This window comes from Mizuhopecten yessoensis, unplaced genomic scaffold (assembly GCF_002113885.1).
Source record: "Mizuhopecten yessoensis strain PY_sf001 unplaced genomic scaffold, ASM211388v2 scaffold4017, whole genome shotgun sequence".
NCBI lineage: Eukaryota > Metazoa > Mollusca > Bivalvia > Pectinida > Pectinidae > Mizuhopecten > Mizuhopecten yessoensis.
In genome coordinates, this window is record NW_018405334.1 from 163,936 (window position 1) to 177,316 (window position 13,381).

Sequence of the window (13,381 nt, forward strand, 5' to 3'; positions counted from 1 at the left end):
CACTCTCCTAAAAGTCAAAACATTTTCCTGAAGGTGAATTGGATTAAAAATACAATATTTGTAAAAACTTTCAAGCTAAGTTTGCTGTTGAAGTCAGACCTATCATAACAGTATGAAGTAATCGTACTTGCCAACACTACCTATTTAAGAGGGAGACTCCCGAGTTTGGACCCTAACATTTAGTATCTTCAACCAATGAATTTGCGAAACTATTCCTATATTCTACAATCTAATTATTTCATCTGAAAGGACAACTTAAAATATGTCATTTAAAGATTCTAATTTGTCTCTAGGTGGTATATACACACATTTTAGTTATGTTTTAATTTTGAACAAGCAGAATCTCCACCATGGAAATTTCAAAAAGATGGCATGTAGAATGAACTGTTATTCTTAAAGTCCAAATTTCTCATTGTATCTAATTTTTATAACAGAATATATTACAACTAGTTCATTTGTTTTTCATCAAAACATTTTTTCCCCCCGTGTCATTGTTAAGGGGGTATGCTATCTTATTATAATATACAGGTATACCTCCTTTCCAATAGAGCTCCTTAGGAAACTTGTCGAACATCTTTTAAGAATGCAACTTTTGATTTGGAAAATATATATTAAAGGCACATTTGAAAGGTAAACATGAATGAAGGCATTGAACACTGATATGTAATTCTTAATCATTCAATTTTATCAATTAAACTTGTTAAAGGGAGACAACTCTGGCACAAATCATAATGTAGCATAGACCGTAATTTTAAAAAAGACAAAATATTAATGTAACTGAGGAATTTTTTTCTATAGATACAGCGGTGAAGAAATACATATAAATCTATTTTTCAAGATGTGACCTCTGACCTTTTTGAGAGCCTTATTTTCAGCCTGTGTGTCCAGAATGATCTTGACATTTCCCCGAATGGTTGATATGGCCTCCTCCAGTTGGTTTGCGACAGGTAGTTTGGCATCTGGCAATGTGCCGACTGCCTCCTCAAACTGTCAAAACAAAGGAAAGAGGATATTCATTACATACTCGGCAGTTTAATTTAAACATCAAAATACGCATCAACTATAAATCAGTAATTGTTGCAACCTAAAGCATGTAGATTGTAAACATCAACAGGCAACACATTCATTTAACCAAACAATAATGACGGTTTTATAGAGTTTAATGTTCTATCAACAGCTAAGGTCATTTAAGGATGAATAGATGACCTTGGTAAACACCCACCAAATCTTAGAGCTATTTTACTGAGCTTCATAACAATTCAAGCGATTTTCAAACACATTTAAAGCAATTTTCAAGGTCATAGATTTTCTACGAAAAAATAAATAAATAAAAATATTCATTTTTAAAGATATGAATACCATAATATAGCACAACATAACTACAAATCATAACAAATTTTGAATTCAATTAACTTCTCATGATAAAATTGCAATACAAAACTTAGAAACAGTTCTTCATGAAAAACCACATGCTTATATATATTTTAGTCCATGTGACAGGAAAACTATACAAAAATAAATAAAAAAAATACTGAATTCATTCTTGTGATTTTTTTAATTTTGGATATATATAGAGAATTTTTATATGCAAGACATTTTCAACGAACATTGAGCAAATTTCAGCACATTTCCGGGTGCACACTTTCTTTACTACTTTTCAAGCACTCATCTCATTTTCAGCAATTTTCACTGTCTATATAAACCATGATTTAACTCATCCATCCCTTAAATTTCATAATCAACTATTCCAACCTTTGAATTGGAAGAGTTCAAATGTGTCTTCAGGGGTGAATGATTTAATTACTCCACTAGTAACTATAGGTTTGCTTACCTTAGAAGCTGCCCCTGCTATCTGAGATACCTGGTCTTCTAGCCTGGCTATGGTTCTCTCTAGTTCTACTTCACGCTGTTCCCATCGAAGCTGTTTCTCTTCATATTCCTGCAAAGAGTTATGAGGTTAAGTTACTGTTCATGTGAATTATAACTCTTTCATACCCATGCAGGGGTTAAGGATAGGAAAATTGCACCCAAGCATATTCAACAAATTGAGTGAAACCCAAGGTTTCATGAGGTTTTTGTGCCAATTTGAAAATCCTGAGGATAGAATTTCATTATTCTACACTCCTGTGCATGAAAGATTACATATTTTTCTCATTCCAATCACCAGAATTAGCTCAGAAACCACAAAAAGAGTGTTGCGAATTCTGCATTGAAGCATCAAAAAGTTCCCGATTTGTGATGTCACATCACTGTTGCCCAATTGTGATATAACACACATATTTTGGCGTGCAAGATTGACTTAATAATCCTCACCTAAGACAGAAAAATCTCAACCAAAGGGGTAATTAAAAGATTCTTTAATGTCTAGCCTGAGGCTTTGACTTTTCAGAATCGTACCCCGAGGGTTTAGATTTTCTGTATTACTCCTGAAGTGGGGAATGATTATTTTTTCCCCCACATGAAATACAAGTGATAATTTCATTAAATGCATACCTTGATTTCATAATTTCCTGCAAATCAGACTTATCTTCTGCGCTCTGCTATTGTCAACGTGAAGTCATTGCATTGTCGACTTTAACATCATGCAATTGTTATTTATGACAGGGGAATCGACCCCCATCATTACCCTTGAGTAAGACAGAGAATATTTCCCTGACCGAAAGTGCGCATATGATCTCTGTCTAATGGGAGAGTCAGACAAAGGTATTTCTTAAAACTCTTTTCTTGCCCTTGACTGTTCTATGATATACAGCGATACACACGGTTACAATTGTGTTACAAGAACAGTCACAGTTAAGCCACTAGTACTTCCCAATCCATATTTTTCATTTCAAACTTCATGCATTTCGACATATTTTTTCTTTTACCTTTTCCGAAGTCATCTACAAAATGCTACACACTTTTCTGATGTCATCAGAATTTTCTGATTTCATAATATCTCTCATAAAAAGATGACAATATTGCGAGATCAATGGAAATTAAAAAAAAAAATTCATGATATATTATAATGTTTTAATGACATTACAAATGACTTTGGTAAATTCAGTAAAAAAAGTCCATTCTGGATGTCCAAAATGATTTATAATATCGATGTGGGCCTTATTATGACAAATAATGAGAAAATGAATAATATTTGATATAATTATATTTGCCAACACTATTACAGCTGCAAAAAACCCCCACCAATTTCAGTAGTACAAAACGATATTTTGAACTATTTAATAAACTAACATGAAATGCTGGAAGCATCGATTCATTAAACCACAATATATTTATTTCATTTTCTGACTTGAGCAAGTCTACTACAGACGTCTGTGCTGGTCAACACAGAATTTAAAAAATTAAAAGTGCAGAGGTCAAAATTAAGCAGATAGCATACCTACACCTACCTATTGTACTATGTAGCCTTATAAGTGATAATCAGCATTCAATCTCTTCATGAATCTGTGTAAAGGATGTTCAATTTTGGTATTTATCTGAAATATGTTTCTATCGAAAATTTGCTTTCGAGACGGCCCCCGTAAGAAATTACATGACAACAAAAACATCGATCGGTGTTGAGTGATCTTTGAGGCTCGTGTCTGATAAACTGAATGTGAAATTATATCTATTTATGGAATCTTGAATTTCAGTTATGCATAACTGAACTGAAGACACCGTAAATATTATCAATAATATTAAAAGAACACGTTATAACAAGTCTAAACAAAATGAATCGGCGTCCCGCCAACTGTCAGGAGCGTCGTCCAACCAATTTAGTCTATTTCATAACCTTCGCTGGTATGCAATGCCCCTATAGCTCAGTGGTTAGAGCACTGGTCTCGTAAACCAGGGGTCGTGAGTTCGACTCTCACTGGGGGCACGAAGTTTTTTTGTTTTTTTTTTAATCCAGATATATTTATTTTCAATTCGACAACTTCTTCATTTTAACAGAGTTATTCCATTGTTTTAGTTTAATTAAAGATAAATAATAATTAATTTGGGACTGTTGGATTCTCCTTGCTAAATATAATGTACATTGTATCTATACAATTCTGTCAATAATAATGTTACTTATATTTACACAATCAACTTCACAGTTTATAAATGTGTAATTTTAATGATCTGGTTATGTAATTAACAATATGTTTTTTGCATTCTAAGCTTGATGTAATGTAGCAATGTAACTAGTCTTAAATATTTCCTACCTTTACACAAAATGTTACAGTGTTAAATAAAGTTTATACACATTTTGTAAACAAAAATATAAACCTTTACTTTAATGATTTTTCATACTTCATACAAATTTAACTGCATTTCATTTGTTATGCCCTTATTATATTGGATCCATGTGGATTTAATTTTATGTCTCTTTATGTGCTAAATTGTATTTACAAAATAGTGACATTGAACTTCAAGTATTATAAAATGTAGAAACTTTTAACATAATTATACAGTACAAAATGATTTGTAGCTCAAATTAGATTACATATAATATGAAGATTAACACACATTTAGGAAGTAAATTTAATTAAATAGACTTGCTCAAGTTCCTGTATATTTCAAGCAAATTTTGGATTGTGATGGTGGCTTAATGACTTCTACGTCTTATTTAATGATTCAATTTTACTTCAATTTTCAAAATCATTAATGCAAAAAAAACAAAAAGAATGTATGTAGTATGGCCCTATGTTGTTTAAACAGTCTTAGTTCAACTTTTTATTGTGGAAAAAGAAACATTCTTTTGCAGTTTAATTAATCAAACATCCAATGTATCTGTGTACACACCACATTTTGCCTAAGGAACAATTAGATATTATTCAAATTATGTAGATTACTTATATTTCGTGTGATGCTTATTTCTTTTAATTTATAATTCTATAGTACTTCTGGCCCTTGGAGAAGGGAAACATGATTTTTGTTTCTCTTTGATCAATCATGTTTTACAAGTATGAAACCAATACTTTTTCATCTTTTCTACAAGGCAGATGATTTTGATGACATGTTGAATTTTTTTAAATCTTTTTTTTCATCTTTTTAAAATTTGTTTGCTGAAATGTAAATGCATCAGTAAGATGCAAACCTCTAATAGAACACAAATGTTTTCTTTACTTTCAAAATTATGTCTTCATCCTGGACTGGTTTTTCCATCGATATGGTTATATATATACCTCATAAAATGTGTTGTTCATAGGCTATGTTCAGTTTACATTGAATGTGACATCCAGAATGGAATTTTGTGAAATTGAATATACCTTTTATTTATGTATTCATTGAATTAGAGGTGCGTAACTGAATGGTTATATTTGTTGAGAATTGAATGATAGATTTTCTTTTTTTCTTGCATTTTCTGCAGTTCTTTCCTTTTCTCTATAAAATGTATTGAAGTTTGGATTTCTCTTCTAATTCTATTACTGGACTGTATCACAAAGAACATCAAAGTTTGTGACAGTCATTCATGAGGTCCTATAGGTAATATGCTCATGCAAATTTCAGATTAGCATATATAGATCTGACTAGAATCACATAGATCAAACCATTTTTTCATAAAACTGAATCAAATATAAAATTTTGATTTGTTTTGAAATTTGTAGACTTTCAATCCTCTCAGTCTCTTTCCGTTTCCATTTAGACAAATACATGTTTTTTGCAGAACATTATTTTCTATAATCTTATAACTGATTAATATTTCAGACAATATGAAGACTTTTAATGCAGATGGATTACGGAATCTATGATAACAGCATTTAACACTTGTGTCAGACAGTTTGGGTGTTCACATAGACTTCAGCTATAATTCTATTGCCACTTTCGCACACTGACAATGTAGATAAATATCAACATCGTATCACATGACTACCATATTACCTTGGATACACCCATGTTCTATTTTTACATTTTACCTCCTGTAACAACACCTATTACGATGTCATAATTAAGACAATGGGCATGAAATTGTTCTGTAACAACACCTATTACGATGTCATAATTAAGACAATGGGCAGGAAATTGTCTTGTAACAACACCTATTAAGATGTCATAATTAAGACAATGGGCATGAAATTGTTCTGTAACAACACCTATTACGATGTCATAATTAAGACAATAGGCATGAAATTGTCTTGTAACAACACCTATTAAGATGTCATAATTAAGACAATGGGCATGAAATTGTCTGGTAACAACACCTATTACGATGTCATAATTAAGACAATGGGCATGAAATTGTCATGAAATCAGACTGAAAACAATGGACAAAAGTCAAGAAGTGTTGGTGAAGATTTGACAAAAGTAAGAGAAAATGTTTTGTTTTTTTGCAGGTATACTCCTAAATTCTTGCAATAAAAGGACCTAGAATTCTTTGATAGTGGATAAGTTGTTTGGATGAACAGGTCCAGGGCTAACCCCTGGTATTTTCTTTTTTTCCCCATTTTTTGTTTGTTTTGTTTGATTTTTTGTTTCTATAGACTGTGTACAAAGAGTTTTTTGTGACATTTTTAGTTAGGCTTTTTGTCCCCTGTATTGGGGGAGTGTTTATCATGAAAGCAAATGGTAACTACAATGTACATGGAGAGTGAAGGATTAACAATGGATGAATATGTATTTTACAGGAGAAAGGCGAAAGTTGACAGGGTGAAAGCTTTCCCGCGTACAGTGCTGAAACAATAGGAATTCTGTAAAATGCACCATAATAGGTGTGTTACAGGTGTTGTATATGGAATACATTAATAACGAATGACTGATACATTGATTTCATGAAAGTGCAAGTGGTAAAAATATATTTTGATCAGAGGTAGCAGTATACAGTAGAGGGTTGTGACCATGGGTGATATTTTTGTTAAATGGCTAACCCCTGTATAATGATATGTAAAAAAATATAAAAATAAAACTGTACTAAAATTGGTATAAGCATGATGAAGTGGGCTATGTGAGCTTCACATTTGTAAAAAAGAAAGAAGATTTCTTTGGTTTGAGAATAACATTTTGGCCATAATCCGAAAGGGTGCGTACACATGAAAAGCTAGCTTTACAGGAGGTAAAATTTTGACAACAGCACACGACGCAAAATTGCAAAAAATCAAGTTTTACAACTTTACTGGGACCCAGATAATTCTGCAACCAGGTAGGTAATCTTTAATTTCAGACAGAGTTTAGGAAAAAATTACTAGGTGCGGGGGTCAAATTTTGGGTTAAAAATAGCAATTTTTGGCATTTTTGGTAATTTTTGATGTGGTAACCATGGTTTTCACACAAGTGACATACATAGAAAAAAGAGGTTTTATACACCTCTCAGTACTTTAAATGTATTGTAAATGTAATGCAGTTTACAAATATATATACATGTATACATGTGTTGTGTAGGGTAAATCCGCTGTGTTTACATTTCCTCGACATGTGCCTTGTTTATCAGAGTCGGGCCATTTCTACTGTACACTGCTACCATAGGTTATTTTCACCTAAGATTCTATATTCTGATGAAATTGCTATATGTTAGTCAACTCTAAAGTCATGGAATACTTGTCATTTTTTCACTGTGTAACATCCAATCAAATTGCAGAAAAGTCATAATCAAATGCATGAGAATTGGTTACACACCTTTGATTGTTGTTACACAACTTTAATTGTGGCATTATATTGTTATGTAAATTTAAGTGGCTGACTGACAAAAGCCAGGTTTTAGGGGGAAGACAGTGTTAGGAGAATGTATGTAAATGATGCTGTTGTTTTAGAATAATAGCTGTCTGAGTTCAGTGTATATACCAAATGGTGTCGGCGGTGGGTTTAGGTCATCATAAATCTGACTGACTGACTTTGAGGACATCAGCTGTGTGAGGTGAATGTATGTTAATGACACTGTAGTTTGAGGATATCAGCTGTTTCAGCTCAGTGTCAGACCAAATGGTGTCGTCGGTGGGTTTAGGTCATCATAAATCTGACTGACTGGCTTTGAGGACATCAGCTGTGTCAGGTCAGACAGTATAGATTTAACAGGTTGATTGAGAAGAGCCAGGTTTTGGTATAAGGACTTAAGCTGTGTATTAAGGTTTAGAATATGAACCTCACGAAGTTGAATGGACCGGCTGAATGACAAAACTCAGGTTTAAGTTCTTGAGGTCAGTGTATGTATCTGACAGTGCAGATATGGCTTACCAATGGACAAAATTCAGGTTTTAGCGTAAAGAGAACAATTTTGTGTTGATGACAGCCTACATGCTTAGCAGTGTAGATTTGATAGTTTGACTGACAAGAGCTAGTTTTCATAGTGTGGTATGGATAAATCAGCTCCAACAATACATCAGAGGTGGTATGCAGATTATTGGAAGAAGAAGTTGTGGTCAGCATACATACCTGAGTCTGCCTCACAATTTCCCCTTCCAGGTCGGAGGTCGTGGCCTCACTGGTGCGTACCATTCCTTCTAGGTAGTGGATCTGATCAAACAAACAATAAAAAACACTTTTAATCAAGTTCAAGTGTAAAACCACAGAAATAGTATATAAATGGACTTTTACTGCATCAGATATTGAATCCTGGTGCTTTAACCTGTCTAATAACTCATTCACCCCTTAAGAAACATTTGAGCTCGTCCAAATCAAAGGTTGGAATAGTTCATTATGAAATTTCAGGGGTGAATCAGGGAAATATCAGTACAGACTACGGAGAAAGATCCACACATTATGTTGTTGAGTAATTAAGGATACCTGTCCCAGTGCCACAAAACACTAGAGAGTTCCACTGTAGTATTTTGTACAAACAGAAACCTCCCCAGACATATCTATAACTTCACTTGGCCAGGGTATTACTGTTAACAAAGCAGCTCAGCTGGTTAGAGTGACCTTAGTGGTGATTCAGATGTCCAGGGTTCAATTGCAAGTCTGGCCCAATTTCATTTTTATATTTTAGGATATTTATTTTTATTTTATGAAAGTTCCACGAAGTATGGTTTTCCTTTCAGAAATGACTTATCAAAGCTACAGTCATGCTGAAGAAAAGGCTTCAAATTCATAGTATGTTAAAGGTTTTACGTACCGGGATTCTTAAAAGAGTTCTTATTGACTGACTTGCCAGGGGTTCAGAAACATTCAGTAATAAAGTATGACTATTGGTCCTTATTTCACATCAGGAACAAAATGTCTCTACGCGTACCTGTTGTTGTAGTTTGACGTTCAGTCGTTTCTGTTTGAGTTCCTCCAGCCTGACGGCATCCATCTTGCTGTGCCACTCAACGACCTTGGCCGCGCCGCGACCGTCCTTGAGGGTGGCGATCAAGTCCTGCAGACTCTTGTGCTGAAGCTCCATGGCCGAGAGTTTATTCTCCACTGTATCTCTCTTCTCTCGTGCCTGAGCATAATAAATAATTATAATAATAATTTGAGGTTCTTATATACCGCTTTATCACAACCTAGTATAGGTCGTCTCAAAGCGGTTCACAAATTATTATCCATTGTTATAGGGCCTTTGCAACCAGCCAATATCTTTCTCAACTCCCTGGGGAGCATACAACCGGTGCTGCCATTTTGGTGCTCACAGCTAGCATTCAACAATTCTAGCACTACCCAACCACGGACTCATTTACAGCTGAGTAGACTGGAACAAGTGGAGTAAAGTATCTTACTCAAAGATACAACACAGTGCCGTGGCGTGACTCGGACCCGCAACCCTTCGGTCACGAGACCGGCATTTTCAATATTTTCAATAATAAGGTGGCCCTGATTTAAAAAAAAAAATGGAAACCGTACACACCTAAAGTTCAAAATTAATTACAATATTTGTTTTGGTTAAAGGGAGACAATAAAATTACAAAATGGTATGAGTTATGTTCCTTAGATTCCTAAAACTAATTAAAACAAGAGGCCCAGGGGCCTTAATAGCTCACCTGGTATTTTATTTTTCAATTTAAAACCTGCTGAGTACCATTCAGGTTTATCAAAGGAGTACACGTAACAAAGTTGCATCTTCCATTTATAAATATTCAATTCCCTTTGCCCAGAGATTTAGATTCTCTAAAACAAGTTTGGTTAGGTTAAAATCCCTTCAACGGTACAGAAGGAGAAGGATCTTTAATGTTTTCCTCTATTTCCCCTAATGGGCCCCACTAATCTGCCCCAAAGAAGGGGAATCCACACACCTCAGTTTAAACAAAATTGATTCTTTTCTCCCTAAGCATGCTTCAGACTGCATTTGGTTTAAATCCCTTCACTTGTATAGTAGGAGAAAAAAAATCCTCTATTTCCCCTATTGGGCCCCGCTCCTATGCCGCCAGAAGGCCCACACCCTCCGTTTATACAAACTTGAGTCTCCTTTGTCCAAAGATGCTCTAGGACAAATTTGGTCAAAATCCTTCAATTGGTTGAGGAGAAGATTTTTAAAGATTTACCTATTTTCCCCTATTTGGCCCCGTCCCTCTGCCCCCAGGGGGACCATACCCTCCGTTCATACAAAACTGAGAACCCTTTGGCCAATGATGCTCCAGACCAAATTTGGTCAAAATCCCTTCATCGGTACAAAAGGAGAAGGATATTTGATGTTTTCCTCTATTTCCCCTAATGGGCCCCACCCATCTGCCCTTAGAAGGAGGCCCACACACCTCAGTTTATACAAAATTGATTCTTTTGTCCCTAATCATGCTTCAGACTGCATTTGGTTAAAATCCCTTCACTTGTATAGCAGGAGAAAAAAAATCCTCTATTTCCCCTATTGGGCCCCGCCCCTCCGCCCCCAGAGGGGCCACACCCTCCGTTTATACAAACTTGAGTCTTCTTTGTCCAAAGATGCTCTAGGACAAATTTGGTCAAAATCCTTCAATTGGTTGAGAAGAAGAACATTTTTAAAGATTTACCTTTTTTCCCCTTATTTAGCCCCGCCCCTCTGCCCCGAGGGGGGGCTATACCGTCCGTTTATACAAAACTGAGAACCCTTTGGCCAATGATGCTCCTGACCAAGCTTCAGACTGCATTTGGTTTAAATCCCTTCACTTGTATAGTAGGAGAGAAAAAATCCTCTACTTCCCCTATTTGGCCCCGCCCCTCTGCCCCCAAAGAGGCCACACCCTCCGTTTATACAAACTTGAGTCTCCTTTGTCCAAAGATGCTCTAGGACAAATTTGGTCAAAATTCTTCTATTGGTTGAGAAGAAGAAGATTTTTAAAGATTTACCTATTTTCCCCCTATTTGGCCCCGCCCCTCTGCCCCCAGGGGGGTTATACCCTCCGTTTATACAAAACTGAGAACCCTTTGGCCAATGATGCTCCTGACCAAATTTGGTCAAAATCCTCTGAGCCATTCAGGACAAGTAGCATTTTAAAGGAAAAAGTTGACGGACGCCGGACGCCGGACGCCGGACGACGGACGCTGCACCATGGGATAAGCTCACATGGCCCTTCGGGCCAGGTGAGCTAATAAAAACTACTTTAAATTAATTGAAAACACAAATCACATTTTAATTTTAATAAATGATTATATTTTGATTAAACTCAAGTTTAATATTACCTTAATTAATGTACTTATATGTTGACAATTTACCTGTTTTAGTTCCAGTTCTAGGTTAGTTTTATCATGATGAAGTTTTCTCATATTTATCGTGAATTTCTCTTGCTTGGACAGCGGTATGGCTCCAGCGTACTGCAGGCGCATTTCCTGTGTGGACATTGAAAAAATAAACGTATCATGTCTTTGAAAACAGTTTAATTATCAGTAAAGCTGATGTTAAGGTCATAGTTGCTTAGTAATTTACATGGAGGCATGTGGCAAATTTTTTAAATGTTATTTTTTTATTATGACCCCTTTATGATGAATAGATGATCTTACATGAGTGTCCATGTCATATTGACTTGACACTAATGTAAGTTTTTTCTTATCTGATAAGATTCATAATTTGAAAAAAAGGCCTTCAAACACAATTATCAGCTGACTCTATATAGGTGAAAACCAAAGTACTCCGATCAAAGTATTGTCGTTCCTCACAGTGCAAAGTAGTTTCAGATATTTAAAAAAAAAAAGATCAGTTTTAAATATGATGAAAAAGATGATGACAAAATAAACATTTCAAATTCATTTGAAATAACAGTAAATGTATCATGTGGTATAGTAAATACAAATAGTACCTGTAGTGGCGTAGGAATATGTTCCCACAGTTTTGACCCAACATCTTTAAGTTTTATTACACGTGTGTGTAATACCATATTTTTGACATGGCCATGTGACATAGTAAAAAGGATCAGTTATGTGATAAAATAACATGTAAAATTAATAGCTTAAACTTCTCTGTGCAACAACTCAATTAAATTTGAGTGAAAAACAAAGAAAGAGGAATTCTGCTGATTTCTAAAGTAAAAGATGAGTCTGATCCATCAGGAATTTGGTTATGTATATAAGGGTTCATTTAATCACCTGACGTGCTATCAATCAGGATTTACCTGTCCACACCTTAAATTGTATTTACCTGTAAATTACGTTTCAGGTGTTTCGCCTTGTTTTGAGCCTCTGCCTTATTGTGGACCATTGTCTGGTTTTTGTCGTCGAGTTTCTGGTCCATGCGAAGGATTTGTGCCTCCAGTTTCGTGACACGTTTTTTCGACTCCTCCAGCCTGCGAACCGATGTCCCTTCACTGACCTGTAACTGGACGATGTGGCGGTGCAGCTTTCCTAAAAGTCAAATACAAGTCAAAATACTAACAAAAGTAAAACAGCAGTAAAACAAGAAAACGTTTGTAAGACATGCATATGCCTCGGCCTCCACTATGATGAAAATGATGTTAACTTAAAACTATGCAAATAGTGTCTCAGACAAAGTTTAATGTCAGTGAAGAAGAAAATTAAGGTCACAGTGACCTACATTTGATATATTGGTGCAGTACTACATTATGCACTTTGATGAGTGTTTGGCTTCTAGTACTAGAGTAACGGAGCTAAATGCCAAGTCCAAACAAGATGTCATATGAACGGACAGAAAAGGCAAACACTTAACCCTTTCACCACTGTAGACAGTAATGGACTTATCCAGATCAATGCATGGTAGAGTTTATCAAAGTTACATAGGGGTGAAAGGGTTAATGCCCCTTTTACATGTTGCGAGCATGTAGATATGGTAAGCAATGACTTCTTTGGGATTTTTATTGGAATTTTTTTCCCCAGTGTACAACTGCTCTGACCTACCAAAACTGGAATTTTGTGTTAGCAGTCGTGACAACCCTTGTCTGGGATAAATAACGAACAGTCTAATACCAAAAAACACATTCAGATATATTTTCTTGTTCCCAAATATCTGTTCTTAATCTAAACGGATCAATTGGTGAAACCTTATCATTATTAGGAGTTCACAATCACTGCTTTATTGCAGAGAGATCTCTGTTCATCAGGTTTATTGTATGGTCTTTTTTTCAAGGAACTGTGACAAGTTCTGATT

The 13,381-nt window shown here is 35.1% G+C and overlaps 1 protein-coding gene and 1 non-coding gene across 2 annotated transcripts in view; one reads left to right on the forward strand and one right to left on the reverse strand.

The window, feature by feature from the left end:
• LOC110448348 (centrosomal protein of 290 kDa-like) overlaps positions 1–13,381 on the reverse strand; it is a 62,373-nt gene that overhangs the window by 22,021 nt on the left and 26,971 nt on the right. Inside the window, exons 32-37 of the mRNA XM_021494532.1 lie at positions 12,419–12,621; positions 11,500–11,613; positions 9,125–9,319; positions 8,329–8,409; positions 1,832–1,939; positions 853–987 (exon numbers count right to left, since the gene is read on the reverse strand). Coding sequence (XP_021350207.1) covers positions 853–987; positions 1,832–1,939; positions 8,329–8,409; positions 9,125–9,319; positions 11,500–11,613; positions 12,419–12,621 — 836 coding nt within the window. The remainder of the gene's footprint in view (positions 1–852; positions 988–1,831; positions 1,940–8,328; positions 8,410–9,124; positions 9,320–11,499; positions 11,614–12,418; positions 12,622–13,381) is intronic.
• On the forward strand, positions 3,790–3,862 carry Trnat-cgu. The gene has a single exon. It is a non-coding gene; the product is annotated as a tRNA-Thr (tRNA).